Source organism: Trachurus japonicus, chromosome 3 (genome assembly GCF_045865225.1).
Source record: "Trachurus japonicus isolate A0001 chromosome 3, Traja_1.0".
Taxonomy (NCBI): Eukaryota; Metazoa; Chordata; class Actinopteri; order Carangiformes; family Carangidae; genus Trachurus; species Trachurus japonicus.
This window is the reverse complement of record NC_140909.1, coordinates 38,087,545-38,111,150: the sequence shown is the minus strand read 5'-3', so window position 1 is coordinate 38,111,150 and position 23,606 is coordinate 38,087,545. Positions and strand designations below refer to the sequence as shown.

Genomic DNA, 23,606 nt, shown 5'->3' with positions numbered 1-23,606 from the left:
ATTGATTCTGAAAGGCTTCATTGAAAACAAATGTACAGGACGGGAGGAAGCAAAACAGTGGGGAAGTGACCGCAATTTACAATTTGATAAAAGCCTATTTTCGCCATATCAACATTTTGTTTACATATGGTGACCACGCGATTTTGTATTAGTGTCCGGCTGTCCGCATAGTGATTATTGATATTCACAGTAGCCATCATAGTCCACTCAGCGTCTGAGTGGTCAGCGCATGACGATCCATAACCCGTTTCGCAAATACCGCCATCCTGGACATCCCGCAAAGCACTCTGGGATTGAAAGCGTCCAAACCTTACATAAACGTTTATATATCTATAGTCCAAACAACACCGCAGCACCGTGCTCCGCGGCTCTGACAGACGGGCCACGGCCGCAATGGACACAGAAGTTAACTTTAGTAATATGACGGTTAGTCATAAATGTAAACGGAATCAAAATAAAACTAGTGAAACTAGTAAATCAACATGGAGCACGAGCGTTTATAAGAACCAGGCGCATATTTGCAACAGGCTACTTATTTTTGCCATGACCAGCACCCATTATGCACAGAACAAGGAGGTCACTGCACTGGAACAAAACTACTTTTTCCACCGACATATCTTTATTGACATCAGACAATAAATACGACAGCTTGTCTGTGTTACCACGACACAAGGAGCTGATCAGAACTTCTATTAGTCCAGCACAACCTGTCACGCTCCCGTGTTTGTGTGTCTCTGTGTGACTGTGTGCACCTGCAGGCGAGAGAGCGAGCTGGAGGAGCCGCTGACTGACAGGTTAGGATGCTGTAACACAATAATATATTACTATTAAGGGATGTGAACATGTAGCCTACTAAAATAGCTGCTGTAATATGACGAACCCGTGTACATATTTTAGTACATGTTCACAGTATAGTAGGCTAATATATTATTGTGTTACAGCGTCGTCAGCGGCTCCTCCCGCTCGCTCTCTCGCATGCAGGTGCACACAGACAGAGACCTGAGGTTGTGCTGAACTAATAGAAGCGCTGATCTAGGAGTGTCAACATCTACACGGATACACGGATAACAAATCATAACCGTTTAGAAAAATCAATAGCCGTTTACACGTCTTTTTTTCCCTCCTCCTCGATCATTTCTCACCAATATATATTTTTAGGGGTGATAATGTTGCCTGAACTGCGTGTCAATCCCCCCTCACTCTATCTCCGCGTAGCCTACCGGTCTCTTTCCAGCTGTCCCTACAGAATAAAGGCCGAGGGGGGAAAAAACAACAACAACACCGACTCCTCCGGCCTGCGAAGGAAGCTCAACATAGCCGCTTTGTGTTCATGTTCCAGCTTAACAAAACCTCAAGCCCCGGTCCGAGTTAACACGGTACGAAGCTATCAACTTGCTGCTGACGCTCAGCTCAACAGGTGAGCAGCGTCTTCCCTCAGCTTAACATAGAGACGCTCAGAGAGAAAGTCAACAGCAGCGGATCAGCGCGATCTCGATCCGTAGTAACGCAGTTCAGCGAGGCGGTCGCCTCAATATTTATAATTCAGAAAAAAAAACCCTGGTCTGAGTTAGTAAATGTTTTCGATCCGAACCCGGTGTGTCCGGTCGTGTTCTGCCCGGTCTGATGACTGAGCCAAGGGAAGAGCCGGTAGCCTGTGGCCGGAGCATTTATTCAGAAAAGGTGTAGGCTATTGGTGCAGATTAAACTTGTAAATTAATGCTACTCTCGATCCGACCCTTACTTCTATTCTGACTCTTTTGAACAGTAACAACAGCGATTATATTATAGATTTTCTGTGCTGAATAAGAATTGTTTTAAATTAATAAATAAAAAGTCTTTGTTGGACACACAAAAAAATTGTAAACCCCTGATCAGCTCCTTGTGTCGTGGTAACACAGACAAGCTGTCGTATTTATTGTCTGATGTCAATAAAGATATGTCGGTGGAAAAAGTAGTTTTGTTCCAGTGCAGTGACCTCCTTGTTCTGTGCATAATGGGTGCTGGTCATGGCAAAAATAAGTAGCCTGTTGCAAATATGCGCCTGGTTCTTATAAACGCTCGAGCTCCAAGTTGATTTACTAGTTTCACTAGTTTTATTTTGATTCCGTTTACATTTATGACTAACTTACTAAAGTTAACTTCTGTGTCCATTGCGGCCGTGGCCCGTCTGTCAGAGCCGCGGAGCACGGTGCTGCGGTGTTGTTTGGACGCTTTCAATCCCAGAGTGCATCGGTGCATACCCACAATGCATTGCGCGATGTCAAAAATGGCGGTATTTGCGTAACGGGTTATGGGCAAAGACGGTTTATAAACCAAGACCTTTCATGACGAGTCAGCTTCCTGTATGCATGTCACGTGTGCTTCTGCACGGCCACGCCCCTTTAGAGAGACCAGAGGCAGCTTGGAGTGTATTGATTCCTATGGGACAATTTAATGTGAACACCGATTATGGTCGGGCCTTTCTCCCCACGGTCACTGAAGCAAATTTTGGACTCATTTTTCACAAGCCACATCTCTTCTGAACAGTTTGACACCAAAATGGTAATTTTCAGACGGAGAGATCCGGAGAAAATCCACTTTGTTCCAGACCTGTCTCTGTCTCTACGAAACACTCTCGCGAGATTTGGCACAGATCTCCTAGGCAACGTCAAACAAACGCCCGCGAACTCCCGTGAAAATGATTTAAATTATTTTTGGCATGCTAAATATTACTGTTAGTAGTGTAAATATTTAATGTTATCATAAGAAAATATAAATATCTCACTTTCATCTACCTACAAATTGTATAAATCCACACACACGTTCACAGACGAGGTGGGGTGACGGTTGGCCACGCCCACTTAGAGAGACAGGAAGTGTATACCATTTCATATCATTGGAGCCATAGACATATATACATAGACGCCGCATTGGCTGTGGAGCGACGTGCCTACGCGCCGCCATATTGGAACAGGACTGACAGAGGCAGCAGTGCATGCAGCTATGGGGAAAAGAGGAACTCCTCAACCTCTAATTCGCTGAATTTTGGACCGATTTCCAAACGGTTTGATTTGTTAAAAACGTCAGACATGTAGGTATGATACAGGATGCTTGGATATTTTGAAAATGCTGGTTTTACAAATTCTATGTTATCAGCACTGCAGACAAGCTTCGGAAAATATACCAGACTTCGGTGCAGCATGTGGATGTGTTAATAAGGGGAACATAAAAAACAGATCTTGTAGAATCACTTTACACAGGTCAGATGTAAGTTAAGGATACTATATTGTGAGCAGGTTGTTATATAGCCTAGTGAAATAAACCCAGGATGGACAGAACCCCATCAGCTCTGAGTCCAGGTTCCATTCATAATATAACCAGCTCACTATTATCATCCCGCCTATTACACAGCTGCTTACTGCTGAAATAACTCATTTGAGACAAAATGTTGGTTAAAATGCGACGTTATTAATCTATAAATTACCTCTGAAAAAGAAAACTACCGGCACAGTTTAACAAGCGGCGTCCCTAGCAACGGCCCGGTTACGTGGTGCTGGTACTCCGGTTGATGAGGGGCAGCTGTCTGCTGCCTGTGTTGTGGTTGTGTCCTGAGAGCAGACTACGTGAATTTGTTGCCGTCGTCAGTATCGGTACCGGTACAATCATCGTTGCTGGTGCAGAGCAAAGTGTGTTTTGTGTGTCATCAGAGCTCTGGAGGGGAGGCTGGCTGGCTGCCCAGCACGAGGCACTAAGTTAATAATAATAGCCTATAATATAATAATATATACCCTTAAAAAAAACTCCTTAAATAAAGACCGGATCTACATATTTATCATGTCAGGCATTTGTTACAAACAAACCCCGTGAAAATAGCTTGACAGTTGAGCGAATTATGATCACTTTTCTATCATACCTCTATGGAAGTAATGCACTGTAGGAGTGAGTAGTCCTGTTCCAAGATGGCCGCCCTGTAGGCACGTCGCTCTAGTGGGAGGCAGCAGTCAATGCGGCGTCTATGTATATATGTCTATGATTGGAGCAGCCGCTCATGGAGTATCTTTCCATTTATTGAATATCTTTGTTATGGGTCAGCGCATGGTCAGCGTCGAGAAGCTTGACGTGCTAGCAACAGTAACTGGGGGGGCGGGGCTTTGTGAAAAATGTACGGTTTTCCTGTCCACACATGACTGCTGAAACCGGAGTTTTCGAAAAAAGTTCACCCTGGACTCCGGTTACAAAAAACTCCGGTTTCAGGAACCCACAACTGCGGTTACGTGTGGACGAAAGGCCAAACCGTGTAGAGAAACACACGGTTTCAAAAATACCCGCGTTCGTGTGGACGGCCCCTTAAAGTCGCCTCAACAAAGACGTTAGTTTAGTCCTAATAACTTCCGATACAATTGTTGATACCCACAAAACTATAAAAGTTAAATGTAGTAGGCTACAACATGTCAACTTTATCTACAAACCAGGATTTTGATGTTCGTGGATTTAAAACTGAATCACCAACCGATTTTGTGGAGGACGACCCGAGGCTGCAGGAGAACATCCATGTTCCTCTGCCGCTCGATCTCCTGTCTGAAGCCCGAAGCCTCCGCCTCGTTCCCGGCTCTGACTCCGTCCACGGCCGCTGAGGTTTCCTGGGAGACGGCGGTGAGTCTCTCGGTAACGAATCCTCTCGGATCCTCGACCTCAGACATTTTACTCAAACTCTCGGTTGTCCCCGCCAAATGACTCTATTGTTTCCTCAACCGCGACTCCAGGTACGTACACAGATATCATCCTAGAAACCGCGACAACTTCAACAAACAGTTCTTCAACCACAGGACATCGTGGTATCTGTTGTTTCCTCCAAGGAGACCCGTGTTGCTCCTCCTCTTCCTCCTCCTGCTTCCTCCTTGTTGTTTCCGGAAGTGTAGCAGACACTCGTCGAAGCGCATCACTGCCCTCTACTGGACAGTCTTAGGGCTTTCTTCACTCTTCCTTTTCTGTGGGGTTTAAGAGGCTTGAAAGAATTGTATTATGCAGGTACAAACAGGTAGGGAAACATTTTGGAAGAAAAAGGGGGCGGGGGGGTCAGACCAGAGGACACAGAGGAGAAGAACTATGCAGGATATTTACCTTATGTTTCATTTTTACCTTCATTAAACAGCTTCGGACTAATTGTGATGTCAGATAAATGACTTGTAACTTGTTGCAGGCCACCGGTTCTGGTTCTGGCACTGGTTCAGTTCGGAAGTGTCAGAACCTCGGTGCTGTCTGGCGAACCAGCCCAAGTGTATCCGTCTGCGGTGGTCTGCGGCCTGCAAGAGGGAGGCGTGTCGAGTAGTAGGCACTGTAGGAGGCGTGTCGCGTAATGACGTCACTACGAGACACGCCCCCCGCCACTACAGGGAACGCCCTACACACGGTTCTTAAAGGGATATGAGCCCACTACAGTTGCATGTTGCATGCAAAAGTTAACAAGAGTACGACTTTGCCTACGCGTTCTTTGCCCTATAATGAATGTATTCAAAAGCTTACAAATGTTATTATTACATTTTTAATTGGGTAAAAACAATTAAGGCAGGATTTCATTTATATTAAAATTTAGATGTAAAATTTTCTGACTTTGTCACAAGAGAAAACACAAGATAATTAACAGACAGGAATTCATGAGCTAAATGTCAGTGCTTATGTGGGAGTAAGAGCGTAATGTGTTGATATATATATATATATATATATATATATATATATATATATATATATATATATATATATATATATTATATATATATATATATAAATATAAATAAAAGTAGTGGCCTACCCTATATTTATTTATATAAATAAATAAAAGTAGTAAATAATAATGTCAGTGCTTATGTGGGAGTAAGAGCGTAATGTGTAGATAATAAATATATATATAAATAAAAGTAGTGGCCTACATAACAAAATTAAAATAATGTGATGACAATAACTTTTATTATTCCTTAATGGGGAATTCATTTGTGAATCTCTCCATTCTGTAGGTTACTGAGCAGTGTTGCTCCCTTGCTTTCTCTCTTGATATCAGCAGGGATCATCAGCAGCATTCTCCTGGAGCTTGAGTTGCTGGCCCTCGCCCTCTCTCCTACCTGCAACACCTCTTGGGCTTTGTTTGGTATTCTGATTTCCTTTATTTCACCCTACAACACACACACTACTGTACTCATGCACTCACAGCACTGATCATAGACCATAACTTTCTTTGTCATGGTCGTTTTGTGACAAGTAGCAATTCATCTCAACTATATTTGGTCTGTCAAACGTATTTGTAGTGAAGAAGAGATCTATTTAAAAAAAACCAAACCAAAACATTTCAAGGCTCTTTTTATTTTATTTTATAGCCTGCTCAGAAATGCCTCAGAGGAGAGGGCTTCTTCCAGTTTCTCCTTGTAAATTTGGAGCTTCTTTGCTCCCTCCTTGGACATGTGGCCCACCAGGGCTTCGGCCATCACATTTAACTCACTGTCAAAAAAGAACAATAAAGGTTTTCAATTACATGTTACATCACACATTGATGTGTCATGTGTCTATCATCAATTCTTTACATATTAATCTTACCACGGTTGATATTGAGGTCCCATTCGGAATCTCGCCACAGCCTCTGGCACTGTTATGTTGAATTTCTCCGCCAGGGTCTGAATCGTTGCCTTGGCAGGATGATTGACATTTGTTAACTTAAATGAAAAAGTCACTGATCTGAATGTAGCCTCATGTTGTGTCCAGTTTGCAATTATTTTTCCTTTTGTCAAATCTTACACTGTAAGAGGCACTGTAAGTAATATTCTAAAAATGGGGGTCTGAATGCTCTCAAAATTTTAACATCACACATCTGCGTTGTTGGATGGAGCTGAAAGCAAACATAAAAGTTTTTTTTAAATGTGTGCACACAACACTATCAAAAACACAAGGATGTAACCTCACGATCAAGTTCGGCCAAATATTTCTGTTACTGGCATAACCTGATGGCACATAGCTAAACCCTCAGGAGAAACCCATACGTACAAATGGCTTCCTCTGCACTGTATTGAATCACTTCTTGATACATAATATTTAGTGAGCTAGTCTTGAGTAGAGTGGCTGTTAATCGCCTGTTCGTCTACTCAGGGTGATGCGCATTTATTGAGTCCCTAGCAACGGCTCGTTTTACCTAGCAACGGTCTGGTATTGTGTTATTGTTCCCTTCCCCTAACCTTGAAATGGTCACTTTTGTGACTGTAGGAAGTACGTGTTTAAATGTAAATGTGAACAATAATTTCAAACAAACTATTGCTGCACTAGACCACGGTGAGAATAATGTTTTTGAATGAGCTGGTCAATATTATAGCAGAGTTACAATTTATTAGTTACACCAGATTGCTGGCTAAGTTACCTTTTAGGATCATTTGCAATAAAACGTATGTATACGCTGCATGTCACTTATCAAACAGGCAAATAACCCTCTGAAACTTTGCTAACGTTACATTTTGCTGAGTCGGCAACGGGCTGGCTTCGTTCTGTTTATACACTTATATTTAATAATATGGATAAATATAGCCTTACTTCCTTAGTCCATCGCTAAACACAATTATTATATACATTAATCGATGAATTAATTAAATTACACTGACACTTACAGTCTGCATATGTTCGGCCATTCAGACTAGTCAAGTTTTACGGCGGAACTGGTTTACTTCCTGTTTTGTTATCCGTTTTGACGGTCTCATTTTACATCTTGCGTGGTTCAACGTGACTTTCCCGTGTGGAGGGGGCGTGTCACGCCTCAACGCGAAACGCCTCCCTCTTGCAGGCCGCAGACAGACCCCTCTCAACCAGCCCGCTTTCACACCAGTTTAAGTGGAACCAAAGTGGAAGGACGTCATTCCGCGTCACACGGCGGAAGTAAACACAGCAACGGCCAGAGCGGCCCTAGCAACGGCCCCTGTTTTGTTGACTACTTACGAGTGTTTGTGTTGCTACTGCAGCTGTTTGCTCGCATACAACACAAAAACATGCACCAACTGATAACGATAAAGACGTAGAAGACGGTCACGGATAAGGCGAATGGTATGTAAAAAACTATATTTATATGTTTAACGTTATAACGGTTATGCAGACGTAGCTAACGTTAGCCTGGCTAACTGTTAGCCTACACCGTATCTAACAAAGCATGGGAAGAAAACATAATTTTAATGGACCTTTCAACTCTACAGGCAATCATAAACGCCATGAGAAGAAGACAGAGGGTGTGGGCACATCCTCGTTCACAGGAGTGGTGGGATGCTGTTGTTCCTGGCTTCAACAATGACATGTTCATTCGCAACTTTAGAGTGTCAAGGCAGTCTTTCACCTACATCTGCCGTCGCCTAAGCCCCGTCCTGCAAAGGAAGACAACAAACTACCGTCTGTCAATTCCCGTCAATAAACGGATCGCCATCGCCCTGTGGAGACTGGCCACCAACAATGAATACAGGAGCGTCAGTCACCTTTTTGGCGTTGGTATTTCAACAGTTTGCCGTTGTGTGCAGGACTTCTGCTGTGCTGTAATTAAGGTGCTGCTTCCGGACCATATCAAGACCCCTGATGCCAGAAAGCTGATGGAGATGGCTACATTTTTTGACAGCAGGTGGGGGGCACCTCAGTGTGTTGGAGCAATAGACGGCAGCCACATCCCAATTTTAGCTCCTGAAATGTTCCCTAGAGACTATCACAACAGAAAGGGATGGCACTCTGTCATTTTACAGGGTGTTGTAGATGGCAAGGGTCTGTTCTGAGACGTGTGTGTGGGCTTCCCTGGCAGTGTACACGATGCACGCGTGCTTCGACAGTCTCATTTCTGGGAGATTGTGAGTGATGGACAGCTCTTCCAACAGAATACTATCAACATTGCTGGACGTGATATAGGGCACTACATCATCGGAGACCCTGCCTACCCACTGCAACCTTGGCTGATGAAGCCTTTTTCCGATACAGGCCGGCTGACCCAGGAGCAGCACATCTACAACGGCAGACTCAGCAGGGCCAGGGCAATTGTGGAGACCACCTTTGGAAAACTGAAAGGCAGATGGAGGTGTCTCCTGAAGAGGAATGATTCACAAGTGAACCTCACTAAGAAGATGGTCCTAGCATGTTGTGTGTTGCACAACATTTGTGAAGAACATGGTGATCATTACCTGGAAGCCCCTTCAGTGCTGGAGAATGTGCAGCCACCTGTCCGCATGCTACAGGAACATGTTTATTGAGGATGTAAAATCGGCGAATTTAACATGGGGGTCTACGGGGAATGCTCCCTTCTGACACCAGCCCCCAGAGGAATCCGAGGGGATTGCAGTTTTTTGAACGCGGAAGTGAGCTTCACTTCTCAGACCGACAACTGCCCCCTTGCTCACAACCCATCATTGGCGTTATTATGCTCAGCTGCGTTCAGCTTTGGGCGCAGGAGAGGAGCGAACTGTAGCCTACACAACTTACAACAAGAACAAATTAACCTGATGTGAGGTATACCTACAACATATCCACAGTTAATAGGATATAAGTTACCATCCTCTATCTTTAGGTTTTAATGTTACTTCTAAAGGCTAACGTTAACTGAGCTCCTCGTATCAACAGGTTAGCCTTAAGCTACATCACAGAGCTGGCCCTACGTTCCAGTGCCCTACGTATTAGCATTATGAACTTCACATATTTTAACAGTCAAATATATTTTAAAGCCCCTTGAACTTCTGATGTTAACCAAAAACCAGTTACTTAGATGTGTACTCGGCACTGCTGCCGCTGCTGCCTGTACCGCTGCTACTGCTGTTCGCCGCCATTGTTGTTTAACAGCTTCAAAGCATCTTGGGATATGGGAGGCCACGAAGGATAGTAGCGGTGCATCCTCCGAATGCAGGGGAAAGGAGGACGCATTTGCAGGCTACATTTGGAGGAGCCTTCAAATTTTTACAGATTGGGACAGCCTTCGCGCAGCGCTGACGTAATCGGCCTTCAAATGCAGCCTCCGAAGGCTGCAGCGCCTGAATTGGGACACAACTATTATCTACTCACCCTCATGTTGACTAAGGGCTGAGAGAAGTTTCAGGCCCAATTCCAATCCGACCCCTCACGGACTCACTGACTTAGAGGCGCGTTCACGGGAAGTCCGTGAGTGTGTGAGGGCTGTTCCATTGTCAGATCATCAAGTCAGTGAGTCAGTGAATGAGCCCTTACTGCCCCCTTACCGTAAGTCAGCACCGATGCTGACTTTGGGTAGGGGAATTACCCACAGTTCATAGCGTTGTGAAGTCAAACACATGAGATGCCGTCGGAACGCAAGTGTTAAAAAAAAAAAAAAAAGTAAATTACCACACGTAGTTAGAGAGAGCTCCGCCGCTCTCTTTGTTAATGGACAAGAGCAACAACCAAAAAAAAGAAAGAAAGAAAAAAAAAGAAGAAGTTTACTGTCAGTATTAACGTGTGCAGTTTGTGATTATTGATGATGATTTGATCAGATCTGATCCAGGAACATTTTGTTTTGAGTCCATCCACCTCACACACCTTGTGCGCGTTGAAAGTACGGTAAATTATCGGCCCAAGACCGGAGTCAACAACATTTTGTTGTCAAGGTAACGTGTCGTGAGAGTGGGTAAGTGCTGTTCCATTCATATTTACAGCATCTGGACCCTCACAGACTCTCACACTCTGTCACTTACAGCTGACGTCACTTAAGTCAGTGAGGGTTCAGGGCTTGAGTCTTTAGGGGGCGGATTGGAATTGGGGGTCAGAGTCCTCCGTGCCTTCTCTGAGTTACAGCGGGGCTCCGTGCAGCAGCGCATGTCCATATAACGGTTGCAAATGGATACCAACTGTCTTCGTAACAAAAAGACACACCAGAAAACATCCAAATACCTCCATAGTGCTCGTATGTAATGTCCGTCTTGTATTGAAGCCCCGAAATGCGAAATTGTTCCGAGAAAAATTAAATAAGTCTATACTTAAAGCTTGTTTGCAGCGGAAGCTCCTCTTCCTGGTCCGTCCAAATCTTGCGCAATTTGCAGAATCTCGAATCTCGCGAGATTTGTAACCTCTTGATTAATGTTACTATATATACCCTATACACAAAGGACGAGACAAGCATAAAATGTGCTTAAGTATATTAGTCCGATCTTGCTAAGATGTTACCGGCGTGTCCCGCCCCAAACATTGAATAGAGTGCCTAAGCGGAAGCAGAGTCAAAATTTTGTGATCCAATTGAATTGTGCCATGAGAAAAAAACATGACCTCTACCTGTTTAAAACATTGCGTTTCATGCCGTTCATGCGTTTCAGCAGTTTGTTGTAAAATAAAATTCTTAACACACCAGATGCTGCTCTTTCCCGTGTCAGTTGGTGACGTATTTTTTGGGGAGCATACGTCAGTCCGACTGCCCACAAGTCCGACGGCTCATTTCTCCGACGACCCATTCTACAGTGTTAAGGTTAGGTTTAGGGTAAGGTTAAGGGTTAGGGCTACTTAAGTCGGAGAAGTGGGAGGTCGGACTGATGGACGCAAAAATAAAGAAATGTATGGTCGGAGTCGGAGAAATGGGTGGTCGGAGAAATGGGTAGTCGGACAGACGTCATGCGCCCGTATTTTTTGTGGGACACCAGATCTGTAGGCCGTAGAGCGGTCGTCACACAAAATACATTCTTCCGTTGATAAACAAAACAAACAAAGCAGCGTTCATTTTTTTCAACGCTGTGTGTTTAAAATTAATCTCCAAAATGAACGCTTTAACTTTGATGGCACGAGTTTAAAGTAGGTTAAGGTCATATTTACAGTATTTATTAACAAAACAAAAGATTTTTCCACCAAGTACAATTATACCAGAAAGAGCCTTTTCAGAATGAAATTCTTTCATACACCCTACTACAATAAAAAATATAACACATGCAAATCATTTAATTGTATTGTAATAAGCTGTCTCAGTTCAGCTCAACCAACAACTCTGCATCCATAGGTAGTCTAATGCTGCCTCATTAACATACACGTTTCCATGTACAACAGATTTGTAACATGTATTTGTAGCATTAATTCCATGAACACACTGTTTTATACCATTTTAAAATCATACAAAACTTTAACAAAATATTTTACAAGTGAAACTCATTTTCACTGGGTAGTGAAGAGCTGTTACAGCTCAATAACTGCAGCCTCACTGCTGCTGCCTTCAGTAACATTCCTGAGTTTACATACACTCATATGTTTCCTCTTGCCAGAAATAAAAGAGAATTTCCAGCTACAAAAACTGTAACTGTACGTTTTTTTCCTGTGTGTGTCTGCAGATATTTCTTTTGAACAAATCTTTTCCCAAAGAGACTGCATACAAATGATTTCTCTCCTTAATGGGATTTCATGTGTCTTCTGAGATTCCATGCTTTCGAATATGTACTCCCACACACATTGCAAACAAATAGTTCCACTTCTGCGTGGACTTGCTTGTGCTTCTCAAGATCATCATGTGCATCATCAAATGCTTTCTCTCTTGTGTGAACTTCCATGTGGCGCTTAAGAGAACTAGGCTTGAAAAACATTTTCCCACAATCATTACAATCAAATACTTTCCATCTTTTATAGGATTTCAGGTGCAAACCAAAATTCCCCAGGTCCATGAAGGTTTTCCCACAAACACTGCAACCAAATGGCTTCACTTTTGAATGGGCACGTGTGTGAGAGAAACAATCTATCAGATGGACAAATCTATGTCCACAAATAGCACAACCAATTGGTTTGTCATCTGTATGGACTCTTATATGTTGTCTAAGATTACTTTTAGATCTAAATTTTTTACCACAGAATGTACAGTCAAACGGTTTCTCCCCTGTATGGAGTCTTACATGTTCATTAAGAGTCCGTTTATGTGTAAATTTTTTACCACATGTAGCACAGTCATAAGGTTTCTCCCCTGTATGGAGTCTTATATGTTCATTAAGATGACTTTTGTGTCTAAATTTTTTACCGCATGTAGCACAGTCATATGGTTTCTCCCCTGTATGGAGTCTCATATGATCTTTAAGATCACTTTTTTGTCTAAATTTTTTACCACATGTAGCACACTCATATGGTTTCTCCCCTGTATGGAGTCTTATATGATCTTTAAGACTCCCTTTGTATCTAAATTTGTTACCACAGGTAGCACAGACAAATGGTTTCTCCCCTGTATGGGTTCTTATATGTTCTTTAAGACTCTCTGTGAACCTAAATTTTTTACCACAGGTAGCACAGTCAAATGGTTTCTCTCCCGTATGGACTGCCATGTGTCTCTTCACAGCCCATGGTTGGTTGAATGTTTTCCCACACTCTGAGCAGCGGCAAGACTTCTTACGTCGAGACTTCTTACCACTGTTACATTCTTCATCACTTACAGGAGCAGCTTCACTGGTCAAACCGGACTCAGATGCTCTGGTTTCTCTCCAGTCATCATCACTGTCTTCAGCTTCAGAGGACGACTCTGAGACCTCATCATCTGTGTCTGGTTGAAGATCTTCAGGTTGATCTGAGTTCCTGGCTGGTTCAGATCCTCCACAGTCGTCTCCATCAGCCTCTATCTTTACCTCTACCTGTTCAGCTGAGCTGCTGGATGGAGGCTCTGCCTCAGTTTGTCTTTGATGAGGTTGTAGGGACTGAGGTTTCTCTTCCTCATCCTCACTCTTCACATGAACAGAGGTGAGGAGGAACTCTGGAGTGGTCAGTAGTTCTTCCTTTTCTTCTTTAATATGTAGACTCTCTGGGTTCTCCTGATCCAGACTAGTGGTCAACTCAGGAGGATCCTCTGCTTTTATCAAGAACAGGCGATGATCACCTGCAGAAACAATGAAACACACATCATGAACAACATTGTCTTCAAACTGTCTAGGAAACAATTATTTTTCTCCCGATTAATCTATCGACCCGCTCGGGGAGGGGGGGGGCTTTTACTTTCTCTGTGTAAACGCCAATAACGGCGAAAGAGCGCTATGCGGAGATGAATGAACGGAATGATATTGCTGCTTCAGGTGCTCGTTCATCGCCATGGTGCTGCTGTGGAATGCCATTTCTGTTTTTCTGCTGCATGTGTTCACAACCCAACGGTGTGTTGTACTGTTGATGTATACATCAACATGTCATCAACATCAGGGTTTCCGCTACATGTAATTGATTGTGCCGCACCGTCACAGCGAAATAAAAGCCACTACACCTTCAGAATGATGATTTTTTTTTATGTTAAAACAATGTAAAGCAATGTTTCCACTACCAGTTACCATTAGGTACTTTGCACCCCTTTCCACTACACAGTTACAACTCTCGACTCGGTTTAGGTGCTTTTCAATCACAGCTAAGTTCTTCATAGCTCCTCCTCAGTAAAAACGAAACTTATCGACCAGCGCATCCAGCGTTTACCATTAATAAACGAGTCTGTGGCAGCCGCGACTCTCTCTCTCACGCTGGTGCACACACGCACACAAACACACACGGCAGAAGGGCAGGTCGTGTGGTGACGGTAATAAATATGCGCTAAATCGCATATCCGCCCCCCATCAGACCGTCCGACGGGGGAGGGGGTCGACAAGTGCTTCTGCCCCTCAGCTCTGTGTGTTCATCTCTCGTGATCTGTTTAGATTAATAAACACAAATAGGCTACAAATACACATTGGCCTCATGTATTTGTCAATCGCGGTGTTTTGTTTTGAAAATTGACCGGATTCTCTCGTGTTTCTCGACCTGGCCGCGGAGGATTTGGACACCGAAATGAAAATGACCCCGCTTCTCGGCGCTTCCGTGTCTTTTTCCTTGTTGTGATGATTTCTTTACAAAAATAAACGGACAGAGATATTTTGGACATTACCACTGCACTGCTCCACCGTTTCTTTTTGTAAAGAAATCATCACAACAAGGAAAAAGTGTTTGTTTCTGTGGCGGGGAGAGCAGGCACTCTGCGATCAAATAGTAATGTCTTTCCAGGATGTTTCAGAGTTAGGCTATCTGAGGTGAGTGACTACATGCAAAAACAATACTGTTTATACTGTACACCAGGGGTCTTCAACGTTTTCCAGGCCAAGGACCCCCAATCTGATGGAGAGATGGAGCGGGGACCCCCTACTTATATATATATTGTATAAAATTGTGTTTTATATTAAACCGGTCCTATAGTGCCTTGTAGAAATGTACCTTGTTGTTCTGCATTCAATACTAAGATATTCAAATAACAAACAGGTTAATATATTCATGTTTTTATTTTGAACATGCAAGGTACAGTGGTATGGGTGGCCGTGCCACTGTCATTTATAAACATACCTCAAACTGATACCTACCAAGATTATCAATGTCTGTCAATTGCATGTAACCATGCACAAAAAATATTGAAATTGACATTTTTAAAACATGTGCATATGCATACAATACTTAACTATTAACCTAACATTGACAGATTCATGTCTTAATTTTAAACATACATGTAGTATGGGCAGTGAATCCTGTGAAAAGTGAATCATTGAATACATACTCCCACATTAGTGAGATGTCTGACCCTGATGAGTAGCACACAACTTGTCAAACCTTGGATGGATGGAGGTTGTCAGGCAGAGAGTCATATCAGCCTCAGGCTGCAGTCTTGACCTGTATTTGTTTTTCAGGTAGGTGAGTGAGGAGAATCCACTTTCACAAAGATAAGTTGTAGCAAAGGGCAACAGGCTCATCATTGCTTTTGCTGCCAGTTGTGGAAACTCTTTCTGGCATGATATCCAGAACTGGGTGAGTGGTTTCGTTTCATATATGTTTCTGAACGTGCTGTCAGTGGACAGTTCAATGAGCTGATCCTCCTCCGTCACCGTCAGGCGTGCGCCGTCTGCTGCGTTGTCTCTGAACGGAAACTGTATCCATGTCTTGTCCCTGCGCCAGGAGTCGGCCTCGGAAAAGTAGTTCCCAAATTTACCGTGGAGCGCCTCCAGATGGGCAAGAATCACGTGTGTTACGGGAGGCGAGCACAGCAGAATATCCCAGCTCATCCACTGATGGAAACATAGAAAAGATTCCCTCCCCGACGCGCTCCCTCCATCTTCTGATTTTTTTGATGAAGCCTTCCATCCTGTCATACAGCTGAAAGGCATGTGTGTTGCGACCTTGCATGGAACTGTTAAGTTTGTTCAGCTCCGCAAAAATGTCAGCAAGATACGCAAGTTTGGTGAGCCAGACATTGTCGCTGAAAAGTGCAGCCAGCTCTGTGCGTTTTTGGAGAAGTAAAAACTTCCGAATAGACGTGCGTAATTCTAATACACGTGCCAACACGGTTCCGTGTGAAAGCCAGCAGACCTCAGAATGATACAGTAGCGCAGTGTGCTCTTCTCCTTCAGCAGCACAGAGATTAGAGAACAGTCGCGTTTGCAAAGCACTTTTCTTCACTATATTTACAACTTTCACAACCGAGTCCATGACATCAGACAGATCAGCGCTCATGTCCTTAGCAACAAGTGACTCTCTGTGCAACATGCAGTGCGTCCAAATCACCTCTGGAGCCACATCCCTGACCAGCGCGATTAGGCCACTTTTTAATCCAGCCATGGCTCTTGCGCCGTCGGTGCACAGTGCAACACATTTTGCCCATGAAACGTCATTTTCTCTGAAGAAAGCGTCAATCACTTTGAAGATTTCAGCACTTGTTGTGCGTTCAGGGAGGCGCTTACAAAACAAAAATTCCTCCTGCATTTCATTTTGATCCACAAAGCGCACAAACGCCAGAAGCTGCGCGTCCTTCGAAACATCAGTTGATTCATCCAGCTGTAAAGCAAATGCATTTGCCGACCTCAGCTTCTCTATCAGTTGCACCCTCACATCCGATGCCATCTCGTCAATGCGGCGAGCAATGGTTGTGTCCGACAGTGGAATAGTTTTCAGTTTATTAATGTCAATATCATTCCCATACATTGTTTTACACATGTCAGTTGCTGAAGGCAATATTAAATCCTCTGCAAGTGTATATGGCTGTTTCTTCTGGGCAATCCGAAGAGCAACTTGATAAGAGCATTTTAAAGCTAGCTCACCAACTCTGGCTGATTTTTTCATTAATGTCTGTTGGCCTTGGAGGGATGTGAGACAAGTTTGGAAGTATTCAACAGGTTTGTCTTTTAAGTGGCTGTGGGTTGTCTCCAAGTGACGCTGCAGCTTTGACGGCTTCATAGACTCGTTTGACAGCACAGTAGAACAAATGACACACAGTGGAAATTCAATGCCATCTGTCTCTTTGAAGCTAAACCCGAACTTGAGATAATTGTCTTTATATTTTCGGGTCTTCTCTCTTTTACGCTTACCCTCTACAGCTGCGGGGCCTACAGCATCACTTTCATTTTCAACTGCGGTTTCTGAGGTGGAGGCTGTTGCTGTGCTTGTGATATCTTTTTTTTGGCGTGTTAAAAATCGATCCATTTTTTCATTTCTCTCTTCAAAACAGCTGCCAGCTACTAGCATGAATGAGCTCACGGGGAACCTGACAGAGTGTGTCACGTACGGCCTCGTGAGTGGCACAGCAGCATAGATCGTTTATTTACATCAAGATGGTTGACTCTGTTGCCGTTTATGATCACTACTATCAGGAAATCGCCCATAAATATATTTTATATAATAGTTAGAGCCTTGATTCTTTTCCCCATAATCCCCAAGACCTTAAAGAACAGCTGTATAACATTTAAAAAGAACTTAATATAATTTTTTGTGTGTTTAAAAAAAATTGTGGAGGTGAATATAAAAAAATGTCTAATCAATCAAAAAATTTTCGCGACCCCCCTGCAGTACCTCCGCGGACCCCCTGTTGAAGACCTCTGCTGTACACTATATGAGTTCAGTGGTGTGTCATAAGGATTTCAGTCATGTACCATAGATATTTGATTTTTTGAGTGTTTGTTATGTTATGTTAAGAATTGCCCCCATAGGTTTGTGTTGTTGCTATCCCTAGCGCCGGGTAGCCATGGTGTAACTCTAGGGTTGGGTCCCGAGAATCGAGAATTGGATGGAACCGGTTCTAAAGTTTCGATTCCATTGGAATCGTTCAGAATTTTTATTTTCAATTCCTCAAAACGATGCTTTAGCAATTTCATTTACGCTGACTGCCGCGCCGACCGCCGAGTACGACCGCCAGTAAAACAGTAAAGTTATGCCTGCACAGACCACCCACAAACAGCGGCGTTAAGCAGGCCAACACATATTGATTTTCTATTTTTTGCCGGCGTGTAACATCTTATTTCCTCGCAGAGCTGCGCGCAGCGCACCTATTCACTCAGCCCCTCCTTTACCTGCTCTCTCTGTCACACACACATTGACAGCGGACCTGTCTGTGAACTGTCCCTCCTCTCCTACTCACTGAAGCCCGTTTAAAACAGAGATCCCGTTATATTTCCTACCCCTCATTACGCTGGCGTTGCTTGTTTACATGGGGCTCTCCCTCACAGAGACATCCAGTCGGCTCCGTGGCGACCTCCTCCGCTGCCGGTTTAACGGCGGAACAACGATGCTCCGCATCCCGTGTTCTGTTTGTATGTTTTATACAGAACGGCTGGTGGAATCATTTGGCACCAGAATAAAAGGAGCACGTGTCAAAACATGAGCATCCGCGAGAGAAAGGATTGTTGTTGGTGCAGAGAAGAGCCTGGCTGAAGTGATCCACAGTTGGGGAAAAAAAACAAAAAAACAATGAAAAAGTTGGCTGAAAGTGAAACACTTAAAGGTCACTTTGTGACTTGTTATTTGACACAAACTGTAGCCTAAAAATATTAAATATTTCCCAAATATTTTGTTATTGTGAAGTCATTTAAATTAATGTAATATTCATTTGATATAATGTAGGCTATACCTTCATACATTTAAGACCCCTATCTGCCAGCACCACAAATAGAGTCTAATTCTGTGGGAAAAATAACTCAGGTTCTCCCTCATTTTAGACCATGCAGACTTTTTTAACCCCCATTTTTTTTTTTTTTTTTAAGTATATTTTTGCCTTTATTTGATAGCTCATAGTGAGATAGACAGGAAAGGGGGAGGCAGAGAGAGGGGGAATGACATGCAGGAAAGGTCTGCCCGACGCGGGATTCGAACCGGGGACGCCTGTAGCCTCTACATGGGGCGGCTGCTTTAACCACTGCGCCACGCACCGCCCCTTAACCCCCATTTTTAAAAGAATCGGAATCGAGAATCGATAGGAATCGGCATCGAAACGTGGAATCGGAATAGGAATCGGAATCGTTCAATTTCAAACGATACCCAACCCTATGTAACTCCCAGTGATGTTGTTGTTGGTGTGAGTCCCCGGGACCCACAGGTGGTGATTTGGGTGGGTCCCTGGGAAATTCAATGGGTCCCCAATAGGGTTGTCATGATACCAGAATTTCTGTAAATTTCCACAATTCTCGATACTTATTTGATACCACAATTTAAAAAAAACCTAGGGCCTAGGGATGCAAATTATCGATTAATTCATTAATCGTTAGTTGATGGACCTCATCGATTGATTAACTATTTACTGATGAGCAGCTATTTTCCTGAGAACCTAAATTTAAGGTTAAAGTTTAAGCTCAACATTCCTTATACAGGACTCTACACTAGTATTTGTTAGTTTATTTTTAGAGCACAGCACAATGAAAAATGTTTAAGTAACACGTTATTTAACCTTTAAATAATGTTGAGGGTCCAATGTGACCCATTTTTACATTTAGGAGCGGTAAAAACACCCTAAACATTTTTCCTCTGACTTTAAGTTGAACTTGTTCTTGACCAACACAATATTTGATACAGATGAAATGGTCTTTCCTGCCACTACACTATGATGATTACTGTATTTACTTAAATCACAGCAGCATTTACTGATTTGTTTAACTCAACCTGATGTAAACATTAATAAAACTCACACAGGCAGCTCCATGTTGTCCCTGTGTGATGTTCAGGGACAGGTCAGGACAGTCTGGACAGAGCTCTGAGGTTTAAGTCCTATCATAATGAGATGAGATGAGAGACACCTGTGACTGTGACAGGTCTGTAGCTACGTCTTGACCACATGTCAGCTGTTCAGCTGCAGCAGAGGAAACGCCGCTGTTCTCCGCTCCACCGCGACGAGCGGGTTTTTTTTTTTTTTCAATTAAGCTCCGGTAGCGACCGGCTAAAATACGGCAGGATACTGTAAACCAGCGCGGATCCGGTTTGTTTATCAAAGCTTGGTCGCCGTGCTGAGTACTCGCGGTACTTGGTACCTACAGTAAGTGGGGTCCATGGCACTGGTTCGACCTCCCATTAGTTCGACCTCCCATTGGTTCGAGCTCCCATTGGTCCGACAATCGGAGTAATGAGAGTTCGAACTAATGGGAGGTCCTCATTAGTTCGAACTGGACTAGTTATTAGTCAAACTCTCCATTCTTACCGTTCACTATGCATTTATATCATTATTCATATAGGCTCCACCTGTCAATAAGACACAAGTGGAAGAAGAGGTGCAGTTTATTGTGTTGCACCAACAAGGAGCTGTCATTACGCACGACTTTTACGCACTGCTGCGCGCTCATTGGTGTCCGTAATTAAACCTTGACACTCATATCAAATCAAACTTACATTACAGACAGGTGGATTGGGTTCTCTGTCTCTCTCTCCCACTCCGAACAGACAGACGGACGCAATCAGAAAGGAAACAGAGGCTGCGCATTGATCCTTTTTTCCTTTCTGGGATCAAACGGATCATGTGCATAATTAACTGCAAAACAAGCACTTCATATTAATAACATATAACGCTCATTATGCTTCCAGCCTGTCTAGCCTCTACCTGCTGTTTTTACTAAACTTAACCAACTCCTTTCTTCATTGCCTGAACCTAACCAAAGCCAAATTTACTTTTTTTTTCTCTCTCTCTCTCAGTCTGCTGCCAGCAGCAGCAGCGGCTGCAGCAGGCTCGCGCCCGTGAAGTGAGCTCAAGCCGGCCAGGTTCAGCCACGCTCGAGCGGAGGGGGGGAGAGAAAAAAAAGTGTATTTCTTTTACTCTGTACTCTGGGAGGGGGGGCTTTGATTATCAGTTTAAACATCTTGATCAGCATTTATGATGGTTGTGCGCGATCTGACATGATCTGGCTCTCTGACTGAATATGGTGATATTCTGGGCCGCGCGTGTATGTGTGTGATGTGCGTAGAGAGAGAGAGAGAGAGAGAGAGAGAGACTCGCGGTACTTGGTACCTACAGTAAGTGGGGTCCATGGCACTGGTTCGACCTCCCATTAGTTCGACCTCCCATTGGTTCGAGCTCCCATTGGTCCGACAATCGGAGTAATGAGAGTTCGAACTAATGGGAGGTCCTCATTAGTTCGAACTGGACTAGTTATTAGTCAAACTCTCCATTCTTACCGTTCACTATGCATTTATATCATTATTCATATAGGCTCCACCTGTCAATAAGACACAAGTGGAAGAAGAGGTGCAGTTTATTGTGTTGCACCAACGAGGAGCTGTCATTACGCACGACTTTTACGCACTGCTGCGCGCTCATTGGTGTCCGTAATTAAACCTTGACACTCATATCAAATCAAACTTACATTACAGACAGGTGGATTGGGTTCTCTGTCTCTCTCTCCCACTCCGAACAGGTTCAGCCACGCTCGAGCGTGGTACCGAGAGAGAGAGAGAGAAAGCTGCATGCTCCTATCAATGGAAGAGCTTGTCACAAAGTAGCGATGACAGTTCGAACTAACGGGACCACCCACTGGTTCGACCTCTTATTGGTCTGACTTGTGGTTGATTTTATCGGAGTAACGGGAGGTCGAACCAATGGGAGGTCGGACCAATGGGCAGTTCCCCAGTAAGTGTTGGTCCTGGTGACAACCCTACTAGTTCCCATGATTTTAAACCATGATTTTTTTTTTTTTACAGTCTATGTTTTAAGCCAAGGGGGCAGTTGTCGGTCTGAGAAGTGAAGCTCACTTCCGCGTTCAAAAAACTGCAATCCCCTCGGCTGTCGCTGGGGGCTCCAATTGAGCCCCATGTTAAAATAGCCAACTTTACAGCTTAAAAAAACATATTTACAGCCTGGTACATTTCGTGAATTGTAAACACACAGACACCCCCCTCGGTTTTAGCGTCCAGCAGTTTAGCGGCTAATTCAACTGCAGTGATGGATAACTGTACCAGAGACAACTTCATGAACTACATTTCAACAACTTCAACAACTTCATGAACTACATTTGAGGAATAAACGGCAGTTTTTACCTGACGGGAGACCGACGCCTGGGCTACGGTAGCTAACAGTTAGCTGGTTTTATCTACTTTCTCCCTCTCTTTCACACACACACATGTATCTTTTGATAAGGCTTTAATGCAGGGTCATGTTCAAATTTACTGGCTACGACAGGGGGGTCATGTAAAAAAAAAAAAAAAAAGTCCCGTGAATCCCTCCGGTGGCACTGATGATCAAATAATGAACAGTCCCTTAGTCTTAAAGCAGAAGTAAGCGATCCGGTCGTTTTGGCTAATGCTGCGTTCCAGGCAGGCTTTTGAAACCGCAAATTACAGCTTCAAGTCACGACTTACGACTTTGTAGCGTTCCAGGCAACCCACTCATGTCCATATAGATGGACATAGTTTTCAGAAGGCCAACATTTCTATATTAAAAAAGCTTAAAAAAAAACAACAAAAAAAACCTTTGCAATATTTCAATTTTGGAGATACTGAATTTTAGGTCTTCACTGAATGTTAGTCATAATTATTACTATTAAAATAAACTGAATAAATAAAGACATGGGATGTTTAATTCAGTGTGTAATGGACATACATAGGCGGCCTTACCTATGTTTCAACCGTTTCAATTGAAACGGGCCCCAGCCACCAGGGGGGCCCCCAGCTGCCAGCCACCAAGTAAAAGACAGTAGGCTACAATAAGTCATAGGTTTCACCTTATCATACACACACAGGCCTACATCCACCACACACACACAAACAGCTCTGTCCACCGGGCGGTCACACACTCGACCCCTGATCCGCTCTACAACGACTGATGCGCGTATCATGCCACACCGCGACTGTAGCCTACTAGTCGCTCCTATTTAACAATAGGCAGGAAATATCAATAACAACGTAGCTTACCTTTGAAAACGGCCCGCAAACTATCAATAGACCCTCGTTTTCCTTCTCCCAGTATTATTCCTTTTCTCTTAGTGTTTCTAATGTCCTTTTGTTTTTCCTGCTTTCCTCCTGACGTGCGCCCAGTTGCGTAACCTGATGATTGACGTCTGTCAATCACTTTCCTCCTCTTTTCTTTTTTTCCTCGGGTTAAAATGCCTCCAAACAGGCGATCTATGAGTACGTCCCAACTTAACAGAGAAATAAAACACAGCGAGAGCACAACTAAAATGTGATATTATTCGCAGCTTATTTACAGATTGTAATAATGGAGGAGACAGCTGTCTGTCTGCTGCTCCAGCACCGCAGCACCGACAGGATCAGCGCCTGTAGACGTCTGTCTGTCCGCATGTCTTGTCCTTTCCTTGTCCGTGGTCGTGGTGCTGAAATAACGCGGAGCACTTTGCTCTCATTACTTTTGTTGCCAATTTAAATTCAGAATATTGTTAAAGCCTGTAGTTTGTCTGAAAATGTACATAATGATTTTGCTTTTTGATGAA

The 23,606-nt window shown here is 43.6% G+C and overlaps 1 protein-coding gene across 2 annotated transcripts in view; it reads right to left on the bottom strand.

Annotated features, from left to right (window-relative positions):
* The window catches only part of LOC146990365 (uncharacterized), a 51,626-nt gene that overhangs the window by 15,348 nt on the left and 12,672 nt on the right, over positions 1 to 23,606 (bottom strand). The window contains exon 2 of one of the 2 annotated variants that reach the window (XM_085772421.1): positions 13,385 to 13,798. In XM_085772421.1, the coding sequence (XP_085628547.1) occupies positions 13,385 to 13,798 (414 nt within the window). Of the gene's footprint in view, positions 1 to 13,336; positions 13,799 to 23,606 lie in introns of both variants that reach the window. The other variant, XM_085772413.1, reaches the window with a different exon arrangement.